Raw genomic sequence first — 11586 nt, 5'->3', positions numbered from 1 at the left:
CTGTTTCCAAGCTCACTCAGGTTGTTGGCAGAATTCAGTTCCTTGAAGTCATAGGACTGAAGGCTTCAATTTCTTGCTGGCAGTCAGCTGGAGGCCACCCTAGGCTCTTAAAGGCCACCCTCTATTTCTTTCCATGTGAGGTTCCCCAAAGTGGCCACTTGTTTCATCAAAGCCAGCAAGGGAGTGGGAGTTGCCTCACAAGTTAATCATTTCAACCTCATTTTTAACATAAGTATCTACATGTAATCATGTACATCTGGTCACCTTTGGACACACACACACACACACACACACACACACACACACACACAAAGGGAGGGGATTACCCAAGGATGTGAACATCAGAAGGCAAGGATCATGGGAGTCATCTTAATTGCATGTCCATTACATCATCCCTGGGTATATACTCTTCAGGTCCAAAGGGGATGTGTATAAAGATTTTCACTTTAAAGTTGGGTGTAATACTGAGGAGACAGAGGCAGTTAGAATAAATGGATTAGATATATTCACAACATAAATGGATCTTTCTTTTCCTCACTTTTGATTTATGTCATGTTACCATACTTTGTTTTAATTCCAACCAAAATGAAAATATCTTTATTTTTTATCTGACTATAATAGTAATACCTATTCATTGAACCTTTTTTTTCCAGACAACTGAGAAAAGTGTAAAGGAGAACGTGACAAACCATCAGTTATCTCTCCCTGCCCCCAGTGACATGCCCTTCCATACCACTGACATGCCCTTCCTAACATTTTTCCCCCTATGGATACACAAATTTTACCAAAGTTTTGTTTCCTTTGATGACGGAATGCAAAGAAATCCTTTGAATCCGTTTGATGCTTGAAATCCTTTTGGAGCGATATATGAGTAAAATCTATCAATGTATCTATCTATATATCTATGGTAAAACAAGTAGATACAGACAACAAAATAAAGACAGAGACGGGAGGAGTGTTGTGGAGATGAAGGGAGAAAGAATCAGAGGCAGGGAGAGACAGATGGGAGGGGAAGACAGAGAGGGCTATGGACACATAGGGTCAGAAAGAGAAACACAAAGCCATGGAGAGATGAAGATACTGGCAAACAGACAAGGAGAGGATAGAAAGGAACTTTTATTGAGCTCCTGCTGAATGTCATTCTTATTAAACCTTCAAAGCCACTCTGGGAAGCAGTTACCAGTAACCCCGTTATGCAGGTAAGGGGCTGCACATTAGAATGGTGAACTGACCTATATGTATGGTCACATCACCTGGAATGAACCCATCACCCTGTAAAGGCCCTGGTCCATAGGGCATCCGTAACTGTTTATCCAATGAACAAAGTCATATATCTCCTCCCCAAGGAGGGAGAGGCGGACACCAGACCCTCATTCCCCTCCACTGCGTCAATTTTTCCTGCCTGTCTGCTGAGGCGACGGCAAGGTCTGTTGCCCTGGCAACTGCCCTCCGACCGCCATGGCAACAGCCATCGCAGTCTCCAGCTCGCCACCTTGCCCCTTGGGCATCTCCATGGCAACGGGCGGGATGGAGGGGCTGCGGGGGCTCCTAGGCTGCGCCTGCGTAGAGTGGCGGGAGGGGGTGGGCAGGGTTCCCCGGCGTGCGCAGCCGCAGAGCACAGCATCCGTGTCCGCTAGCCCAGGCGCTGCGCACTTGCCAGCCAGTCCGCCCGTCCGGAGCCCGGCTCGCTGGGGCAGCATGGCGGGGTCGCCGCTGCTCCGCGGGCCGCGGGCCGGGGGCGTCGGCCTTTTGGTGCTGCTGCTTTTGGGCTTACTCGAGCCGCCCCCCGCGCTCTGCGCAAGGCCGGTAAAGGTGCGACCCGGGTCGGGCGCGGGGTGGGGGTGGGGTGGAGGATGCTACCGGCGAGGGTCGGTGCCCGGCCTCTGGCTCCTCATTCTCGCTGGTCCTGCTCCCGGGACGTGCGGAGAGATCGGCCAGGGTGGCCCGGGGTCCAGCCGCCAGTCTGCACCCAGGCCATGCCGGGGTTGGTCTCTTGGGCGTGCGGGTGGCAGTGTCCAGGGCTAGTCGGGCCGCTGCACTCTGCCGGTCCGCCCGGGCTCGCCCCGCCCGCCGCCTGTGGCGCTGTCCATGGGACTAGCGCGCTTTAAGGCAGGGGGTGCGGGCATCAGTTTGTGTGCGCATGATGTGATGATAGGGACGTGAGGGTGTGCTCTCCCTGTGTGTGTCTTTTCATGTAAGCGCTTCCGAGCGTCCATACAAAGGTGCCAGCGTGGGTCCGGGTGTGCAATGTGTGATGCTTCTGCGTGTGACTTTTCTCAGTGACACTGTGTGCTTGTGAATTCTGTGGTAATGGCGTGACTTATGGGCGTGTCTTTCTGTGTGTCTGTGTGATCTTGTTTTTGTTTGGGAGAGAGTGGTCTTTGCATCCCTGAGTGCACATCCCATTTTGGTTCTGTCGAACTGAGTGACTAGGATTTTGTATGTGTGTTCACGAGGCTGTTCCTCCCTGCTTCTTTGTGGAGCTGTGTCATTGTGGGGAGAGGAGCCATGATGTCTCTTTCTGTGCTGCGTTATGTCTTTAAGGGTGGTGCTTGTTCTTGCATCTGGATGGCTTGGCGATTGTAACCGCATGAGCATCGGTGTGCATGAACATGTGCAGTTCCTTGCGTGTGGATGTGGCAGTGTTGAGTTGCATATGTGACATCTCAAGGCCTGTCAGTCCAAATGAGTGTGTGTGAGGCCATGATTGATGTGTGTGATTCCCCGGGGTGTCTGAGGGGTGGTGGGCATCAAGGGCACTTGGAGCACATCCTCTTCATGAAGAGTTCAAGGCTGTGTCAAGGATGGTTTTTTTCTTAATTAAATATTTTTTATATATGACATAATACATTTAAACATATGTATATACAATGTAAGAAATAATGATAACCCTCTTGTGTACCCATTACTCAGCTTAAGAAATCGAGCATGACCAATCGTTGGAAGCCCCTGGGTGCCTCTCCCTAAGGCAGCCCCTCTCCTCCATAATTATCCTGTATTTTCTGTTAATTGATCCCTTACTTTTGTTTGCAGCTTATCACATATGTATCGCTAAACAATATCTTGTCTAGTTTTTCCTCACAGAAATGGAATCATACTGGGTGTGTGGCTCCTGGTAGTCACTAGGGGTCACTAGGAAGTCATCAGGGTGTCTGGTAGTCGCAGGCAGTCTGCAGTGGAATTCTGTAACTTGCTTTTTTTTTTTTTTTCCCTCTACACTGGTTGTGAGATTCATCGCATTGAAGTATGTGGCTATAATTCATTTATTTTTATTGCTGCATAATATTTTACCCCATGAGTATATCATGGTTTATAGATACATTCTCAATACGTCAGCAACAATATTTGGGTTGTTTCCAGCTTTTCTTTCTTATTTTTCCTCCCTTCACTTTTATGTTATTACAAACAGTGCTGCTGTAGTTCTTCATGCACTTGTGTCCAGCAGTATATGTGCAAAAGCTACTCTGGGGTGTAACACCCCAGGAGTGGGGCATAGGATATGTGCATCTTTTAAGACATTGCCAAATTGTTCCTCAAAGTTATCTTAACAATTGAGTTCCCAGCAGCAATGTATAAGAGCTTCCATTTTTTCTACATCCGTGTCAACATTGGACATTATCAGACTTTAATTTTGGCAATCTTTTAGACGTATTCTGCATAGTGTATCTCACTGGTGTTTTAATTTGCATTTTTCCTGATTACTAATGAGGTTCGCTATTTTTCATTTGTTTTAGTAACTGTTTTTTTTTTAATTAATTAATTAATTTGTTTTTGGCTGTGTTGGGTCTTCGTTTCTGTGCGAGGGCTTTCTCTTGTTGCGGCGAGCGGGGGCCACTCTTCATCGCGGTGCGCGGGACTCTCACTATCGTGGCCTCTCTTGTTGCGGGGCACAGGCTCCAGACGCGCAGGCTCAGTAGTTGTGGCTCACGGGCCCAGTTGCTCCGCGGCATGTGGGATCTTCCCAGACCAGGGCTTGAACCCGTGTCCCCTGCATTGGCAGGCAGATTCTCAACCACTGCGCCACCAGGGAAGCCCTAGTAACTGTTTTTGGTTCCACTTTTGTGAAATACTTGATCATCAATTTTGCCTATTTTTATATTAGTTTGCTTTTCTCCTACTGCTTTTTAGGCATTCTGTTTATTGGACATTAATCCTTTATTGACTGTTTGTGCTACAAGCATCTTCTCCCACTCTGGTTTCACTTTTCATTCTTTTTAGGGTGTCTTGGGATAAAAAGAAATTCTTAATTTGAATGTAGTTAAATTTATTTGTCTTTTCCTTTCCATTGTTCCCAAATTTGGATCACTTGTTGTTCCTGCACAATTTATTGAAGGAGTTGGTCCTGTCCCCACTGCTCTGCAGTGTCCCCTCTGTCGTAGCAAGTGTCAACGTGTGTGGATCTGTTTCCAAGCTCTGTTCAATCCTATTCCTTCCGCTGCAATCGAATCTGCGGTTTAACTTGCCCGTTTAATTTTTGATTTCATTAAAAGTATTTTTCTAGATGTTCTAGATGTTTCTTTTTCAAATCTTCATGGTCATTTTAATGGTCAGTTCCTCTCTCATACTTTTGATAGTCTTTTATTTCTTTAAACTTATTGAAGTTGTTTCAAAACTGCCTGAACTGAAAATTAGTCATTGGGTAATTTATTTTACAGATAGACTTGCACACATGCCAAATGATATATGAACATGGTTATTCATCCCAACATTATTTATGAGAATAGCAAAAGATTGGAAGCACCCTAAATGTTAATCAATTGGGCTGGTTAAGTAAACTATTATACATCCATACAAAAGAGAATCAATACAGAAGAAAGGAAGGAAGAGAGAGAGAAAGGATGCTCTTAAGGTACTGATCTAGATATAGATTCCAAAAAGCAAGGTGCAGAACAGTCTGCTACCTTTTGGGTAAAACAAGTGGACAACAGGAATCTATATGGGACTTCCCTGGGTGGCGCAGTGGTTAAGAATCTGCCTGCCAACACAGGGGACCTGGGTTCGATCCCTGGTCTGGGAAGATCCCACATGCCACGGAGCTACTGAGCCCGTGTGCCACAATTACTGAGCCCGTGTGCCGCAATTACTGAGCCTATGTTCTAGAGCCCGCGAGCCACAACTACTGAGCCCGTGTGCCTAAAGCCCGTGCTCCGCAACAAGAGAAGCCACTGCAATGAGAAGCCTGCGCACCGCAACAAAGAGTAGCCCCCACTCGCCGCAACTAAAGAGAGCCTGTGTGTAGCAATGAAGACCCAACGCAGCCAAAAAAATAAAATAAATTAAAAAAAAAAATAGGAATCTATAAAATGCAAATACAGGTTCCTGTTGTCCACAACATTCATATAGAAAAATCCATAGCTGTCATATCTACCATCGCTACTCCTATAAAACAAACAAACAAACAAACAAACAAAAAAACCCTGGTCTTCAGCAGCCCTGGGGCAAGTTCTGAGTCACTAGGAAATCGTTAGGGGTGGTGAATCTAGGGGTCTTTGGTGGTCCTAAGAGTGTCCAGAGATATTTGGGGGTCTCCATTGACCTTAGGGGTGTCTACTCATATTTGAGGGGCCACGGCGCCTTTGTTGGCATGTTGGCGTCTAGGGATATTTGAGATCCACGGAGTCCCCCGGGTTGGGGGTCCCTGGCCTGACGGACGCTGACGACCTCTCGCTCCCCACCTGTCTTCCCGCAGGAGCCCCGCAGCCTGGGCGCAGCCTCTCCGCCCAAGGCTGAGGCCAGCGCTCCCCGCCGCTTCCGGCGGGCAGCGACTCGAGGAGAGGCGGCGGGGGCTGTGCAGGAGCTGGCGCGGGCGCTGGCGCACCTGCTGGAGGCCGAACGGCAGGAGCGGGCGCGGGCCGAGGCGCAGGAGGCTGAGGATCAGCAAGCGCGCGTCCTGGCGCAGCTGCTGCGCGTCTGGGGCGCACCCCGCACCAACGACCCGGCGCTGGGCCTGGAGGACGACCCCGACGCGCCAGCCGCGCAGCTCGCCCGAGCCCTGCTCCGCGCCCGCCTGGACCCCGCCGCCCTCGCAGCCCAGCTTGTTCCCGCCCCTGCCCCCGCCGCGGGACTCAGACCCCGGCCCCCAGTCTACGACGACGGCCCCACGGGCCCAGATGCCGAGGACGCCGGCGACGAGACGCCGGACCTGGATCCGGAGCTGCTGAGGTCCCCCCAACAAGGGGTGGTCGGGGCGGGGGCGGGCGCCTACATCCCGGGAGGAGGAGGGCGAGGAGCGGCGGGGGCCTGCTTCACGGGGTGGAGGTGCGAACACCTAGGCCTTGGAACCCTGGGAGGGAGTTTTCTAGTCCTGGACCTAGGGTGTGGAGGCAGAGATGCCTGGCCGGCTTCCTTCGTCCGAATGGGAGGCGGGGAAACTATAGTTTCAGGGATGGGAGGCGGAGACATCTGTCTCCCGGAAGCAGTGGGATGCCTGGGTGGGAGGAGGCTGCCAGGTCCCCAGGCGGTCAGGGGTAGCGGCGCTGTCCAGGTCCTAGGGCCGGGGCGTTGACGCACGGACACGTCCTCACTGCATTCCGCTCTGCTCACCTGCAGGTATTTGTTGGGGCGGATCCTCGCGGGAAGCGCAGACCCCGAAGCTGTGGCTGCCCCGCGTCGCCTCCGCCGAGCCGCTGACCAGGACCTGGGCCCTGAGGTCCCCCCTGAGGGCGTGCTGGGGGCCCTGCTGCGCGTAAAGCGTCTGGAGACTCCCGCACCCCAGGCCCCAGCGCGCCGCCTCCTGCCCTGAGCACCGCCTGGATCCTGTGCGTACTCTGGCGGCCCAGAACCACTCCGCCCCTGACACCCCGACAGCTCCCGACAGCCACAGTTGCTGCCCTGGAACCCCAAGATCCCCACCCCTGACCCCACAATAAATATGATCTGAAGCAGCTATGTGCTTGTTTGAGTGGCAGTGCCTAGGGGGCCGGTGGACTGGGTGGGGACGGCTGCCCTCTGCCGAGGGAAAAGGGGCCCCTGCCCTCCATCCTGCACTTTTGAGACAACCCCTGCCTCAGTCTCTTGCCTCTCCTCGCTGGGGAGATACCCATATGGACAATGGCAGTGCCCACCCAGATTCTGTGCCATTTCTAGGCGTTGCTTGGGAATGGGGAGCCCAGAAGGCTTTGAAGCCACTTTCAGCAGCATCTTCTGGGGGTCCATCCTCCTGAGGACCAAGTGGTGGTCAAGGGGTGGCTGTTTGTGAGGCATGTGAGTAGAGCTTGGGCGGTGCTGGCACGACCACTTGCACACAAGAGCGCCTGCCTCCAGATATGGGGAGGGGCTACCAGCAGGAAGAGAAACGGAGTGGGCTGCCGGCCAGGGGTCAGCCCTCCCAACACCATCACCTCCTGGCATGGAACTCTCTGGGCTTTGAGAAGGTGTATTAGTCAAGGTAGGAGGATAGGATGTATTTTGTTAGTTTGATATGTAATGTTTAGTTATACAGTATAGAAGCCACTCTATCTGTACTCTTAGCCCAGCCCTGAAGGTATTGGGAGTTGGTGTGGTAACTGGTTTGTGGTCATGGCCTGTGCACTGGCTATTCCCTCTGCCCCTAGTTATCCACAAGTTTTTGCCCAAATGTCACCTACTCAGTAAGGCTTTCCTTGACCCCCCTGTCACTCTATTCCTTTGCCTGCCTTTAATACATAGCCTTATGTTATATCTACAAGGGCAGGGATTTTTAGTGTCTTGCTTGCCTCTATATCTTTTGTACCCAAAGCAGGACCTGGTACACAGGGGTCTCCCCCACATTTCTTGAATGAAATAATTCTCACAATTCAAGTAACATTCTCCCCAGTCTCATTCCCACCCACATAACACTTGGCATGGAGGCAGCTTTGAAACCTAAGCACACTTTAATTTTCCACACAATCTCTCAACTTGACATGACATATAACCAACGCTACGGCCCCACATTGCCAAAAAGCCCATCACCAAAAGAAAACCTCCCCAGGAGAAGGGTCCATCTATCCCCAGTACACCGACAGTGTCCCACACAGCTAGTTGCTGGGGTCGGGGGGGGGGGGGGCAGGCGGGTCTCAAGTGAAGGAACCACCACCCTGGTCTGGGGGAGGGTCCACTTTTCTAGACCAAGAACTTCAGGCCACGGAGCAGCCACAGCGGCACATGGCCTTCTGGTGCCGGCCTTTATCCCCACCTGGCCCTGCCATGGCCTCCTTTGCCATGGCCTCCCGGACTCTTTGGATCTCATGGATGAGCAGGGAAAAGGCCTCCTCCACACCTTGGCGTGTCTTGGCTGAGGTCTCCACAAAAGGGGCCCCCCAGCTCTTTGCGAGGGCTGCAGCAGCAGCACGAGCATCTCCGGTGGTGGTCACAAGGTCACACTTGTTGCCCACAAGGACGAGGGGCTGGGTGTGGTGTGGGCCCCAGGTGGCCCGCATCTGCTGCAGCTGGGCTAGAGACGAGGGGTCATCGAGGGCGAAGACACCCAGCACACCATCCCCGATCGCCACACACTGGTCACGCAGGGCCCGATGAGTGGCCTGCCCTGCCGTGTCCAGCACATTCAGAATGCAGCCTCCGTGATCCAGGGCCATCTCCTTCCAGTAGGAATCCTGGATGGTGGGGTCGTGGTCTTCCACGAAGCGCTGGTGGTTCAGCTGGATGGTCAGCGCGCTCTTTCCCACGCCACTCGCGCCCACTACCACGGCCTTGTACTCAGGCAGCTGCTTGCCAACACCCCTGGAGGGTGCCCGAGCCCTGTGGCTCTGCTCCTGGGAGCTAGGGCTCCAGGTGCCCAGGCCCAGATCAATCATACTAGGCTTTGTTGGCAGCGCCATGGCCCCAAGTGGGCAGCTCAGGGAAGAGATGTGGACAGCAGGCCCTGCAGGTGGAAAGAGAAGAAAGACAATGGGGGTGGGGGGTTGGGAGGTTAGGTGAGACCATTTAGGGGCAAGGGGACAGCCGGGTGTCATCGAATCAACATTTATTGAGTGCCTGGTGTGTGCTAATCACCTAATATACTATATACATTATTTATGTTGTTTATTCTCTCTCACTCCCTTTTACAACGTAAACGCTGTGAGATTTTTAAAACAGCTTAATTAATTTATATACCATAAAGTTAACCTAGCTAAAGTGTACAATTCAATGTTTTTTAGTACATTCACGGAGTTGTGTGACCATCACCATAGTCTAATTTTAGAACATTTCCAGTCACGCGGAAAAGACACCCCCTGCCCATTAGCCGTCCCTCCGCATTCCGGAGGGAGGGCAGGGATTTCGTTCCTCGGTTTTGGTTTCGGATTGTCTCACCATTGGACCCCAGCCTGGCACACTGCTAGTCATAGTTTGTGCCGAGCAACATTCCTGCCCCCAGGAGTTTACGTTTTAAAAGATGGAGACAATAAACCAAATAGGTAAGCAAATGATGAGGTCTGTTAGCCATTGTCATTGGAATTTAGTCTTTATTACTTATTCAACATACAGCTGTTGAGAACCTACTGTGGGGCAAGGACAAAGAGGTGGGGAAAAAACAGATTAAGAAACCCCCGACCCTCATGAACGTGACATTCTAGTCAGGAAGACAGACAACAAAGATAAATCAGTAAAATATGTTTCAGCAATAGGTGGTGATAAGCAGGCAGAAGGTGCTTGGTTAATGTTAGGTATTTCTATTATAATTTAATTTTCATTCATTAATTCGAGGACCTTCCTGTGCGCCAGGCATTGTGATGGGTGCGGGGATGGGGGGTGGGGTGGGGGGCGGGGATATGGCTGAGAACAAAATAAAGTCCCTGCCCTTGGGAGGGTTAGATTCTGAAAGTGAGAAAGAGACAATAAACAAGATAAGCAAGTAAATTACCATGTAGTTAGAAGAGGATGGGCACACAGCAGGTACTCAATTAGCGTTCGCTATTAATACTAAGTCACCATTAACCCATTCAATACACATCCTGGTCTTGGTTCGGTGTGTGGCCTCAGGAAATGCATCATAATGGCTGCGGCCCCGAGTGTCCCAGGAAGCCCTGGGACAGTGGCAGCTGGGGGGCAGGTGGTGGGTTTGAGGGATCCACAGGGGGTGGGGGTGGAGGGGGGGTTCTGTGGAGTTTGGGATCCGGGGGTCAGGGTTGGGGGGCTAGGTCCCAGGTGGGGATCCAGCTGTGGGGCCCTCAGCCCAGAGAAGATCCCTGAAAAGAGTGTGGAATGCGCTCGCCCAGGAAGAAGGGGGCCATGATGTGGAGATGTAAGCAGAGGACAGAGCTGAGGGGAGGGGGGCAGCGAGGAGGCCAGGGCAGTAGTGCGGGCCAGCAGTGGGGGATCTGGACGAGCCGGGCGGGATTCAGAGATGTTCCGAAGGCAGGCCTGACAGGATTTGCTGAGGGACTGGGAAGAAGGGGAGGGAGTCCAGGCGACTGGAGAGGTGGGTGCCATCACCCGAGGCAGGGCCAGGTGAGGGGGCCCTCGCTCTGGGCGGGGGGGTCGCTGGGGCTGACACTGAGAGCACCCGACACTGGCAGCGGAGCGCCGGCCGACCTCCCGACACCTGGCGGGGCGCTAGGCAGACGCTGCCACTGCCGCTTCGTCAACAAGGAACCGTGAGGCTCGGGGAAGAGAGCCGCGGTGACTGGCCCGAGGTCACACAGCCCATCGCAGGGCGACACGGGAGTACGGAAGTACCGCAGTGCCAAGTGCCAGTGGGGCACTGTCGGGGGCCCCTCCCCCATGCCCGTACCCATTCCTTTGTGTCACCTCCCTGACCTGAGCGGAGCGGGGGGCGCCCACCCCAAGCGCAGTCCTACCCCTTTCCGGGCTGGCCCGGGCCCCGTACACGTGTCCCCTAAGCCCGGGCGGCTGGCCAGCATGGGGCTGGGAGGGGGGACCCCCAGTTTCACCCCGAAGCCGTGACCCCGTGCTCGGCCTGGACCTCCCCGCTCAGCTCCCGACTCCCCGCTCGGCGCCCACACCCTCACCCAGGCCCGTCCTCACAAAGGCGGCCTGGGGTTGCTGGCCCCTGAGGATGGGAGGAGACAGGGGAGGGTCCCCGACACCCGACCTCGGCCATACCCCCACAGCCCTAAGTGGAAGGACCTCCCAGGTCGGTGCCGTGGGGCCTGGGCGGCCCGGCTCACCTCACCTGTGTCCCAGGAAGGCTGGTGGCGCAGGTACCCGAACCCTCCGCTGCTCTGACAGGACTGACAGGGGAGGAGACGCTGGTCCCAACGGGGGGTATGGGGCGGGGGTATGGGGCGAGGGGGGGGATGGGGTGGGGAGGGAGTGCGCATGCGCAGCCAGCTGCCCTCGGGCCCCTCCGCTGGCTCACCCCTGTCCCCCGCCCCCGGGGTGAGTGCTGGGTCACTGCCCGCCAGGCGAGTGTGCGCAAAGGAGGTCTGCTTGGGGTACGCTGTGAGCGCTGACCCCCGCTGTGTGCCCCGTGCATCCCGCTGCACCTCTTCCTTACCTTATCCCCATCTGGGACGTGATTTCGTGTTTTTACTGCGTGGGGGGTGTGTCAGATTTTTGACCTGAATGTCCAGACTTTGCCAAATGTTTTGTGAGGGCCTGAGGCCCTGGAGCTTGTGCTGCCTCAAGTGGGCTTTTTGGTAGCATGGGAGAGAGTTGCGTCCG

The 11586-nt window shown here is 53.7% G+C and overlaps 2 protein-coding genes across 3 annotated transcripts; one reads left to right on the top strand and one right to left on the bottom strand.

The window, feature by feature from the left end:
• Window positions 1–1619: 1619 nt before the first annotated feature.
• On the top strand, window positions 1620–6886 carry PCSK1N (proprotein convertase subtilisin/kexin type 1 inhibitor). Its single transcript, XM_059911982.1, has 3 exons — window positions 1620–1812; window positions 5690–6162; window positions 6550–6886. Exons 1-3 carry the CDS (start codon window positions 1699–1701, stop codon window positions 6740–6742), a joined length of 780 nt encoding a protein of 259 aa, XP_059767965.1. The 5' UTR covers window positions 1620–1698; the 3' UTR covers window positions 6743–6886.
• Window positions 6887–7834: 948 nt separating this feature from the next.
• ERAS (ES cell expressed Ras) lies at window positions 7835–11507 on the bottom strand. Of its 2 annotated transcripts, none has more exons than XM_059911981.1 (2): window positions 11420–11507; window positions 7835–8842 (listed from the first exon to the last, which is right to left on the bottom strand). In XM_059911981.1, the coding sequence occupies exon 2, from the start codon at window positions 8796–8798 to the stop codon at window positions 8097–8099; it is 702 nt and encodes a 233-aa protein (XP_059767964.1). In that variant the 5' UTR covers window positions 8799–8842; window positions 11420–11507; the 3' UTR covers window positions 7835–8096. The 2 variants fall into 2 exon arrangements, with proteins under 2 accessions (XP_059767964.1, XP_059767963.1); XM_059911980.1 differs by lacking the exon at window positions 11420–11507 and adding an exon at window positions 11096–11288.
• Window positions 11508–11586: the final 79 nt, after the last annotated feature.

Source organism: Balaenoptera ricei, chromosome X, assembly GCF_028023285.1.
Source record: "Balaenoptera ricei isolate mBalRic1 chromosome X, mBalRic1.hap2, whole genome shotgun sequence".
Classification (NCBI taxonomy): Eukaryota; Metazoa; Chordata; class Mammalia; order Artiodactyla; family Balaenopteridae; genus Balaenoptera; species Balaenoptera ricei.
The sequence above is the reverse complement of the archived record's forward strand: the minus strand, read 5'-3'. Positions and strand labels throughout refer to the sequence as shown.

Coding starts and splice junctions, on each gene's coding strand:
- PCSK1N (XM_059911982.1), top strand. CDS start 1,699: ATGGCGGGGTCGCCGCTGCTCCGCGGGCCGCGGGCCGGGGGCGTCGGC. Junction 1,813..5,689: donor TCTGCGCAAGGCCGGTAAAG/GTGCGACCCGGG, acceptor GTCTTCCCGCAG/GAGCCCCGCAGCCTGGGCGC. Junction 6,163..6,549: donor CTGGATCCGGAGCTGCTGAG/GTCCCCCCAACA, acceptor GCTCACCTGCAG/GTATTTGTTGGGGCGGATCC.
- ERAS (XM_059911980.1), bottom strand. CDS start 11,243: ATGCGCACTCCCTCCCCACCCCATCCCCCCCCTCGCCCCATACCCCCG. Junction 8,843..11,095: donor CCAGCCTTCCTGGGACACAG/GTGAGGTGAGCC, acceptor TTCCACCTGCAG/GGCCTGCTGTCCACATCTCT.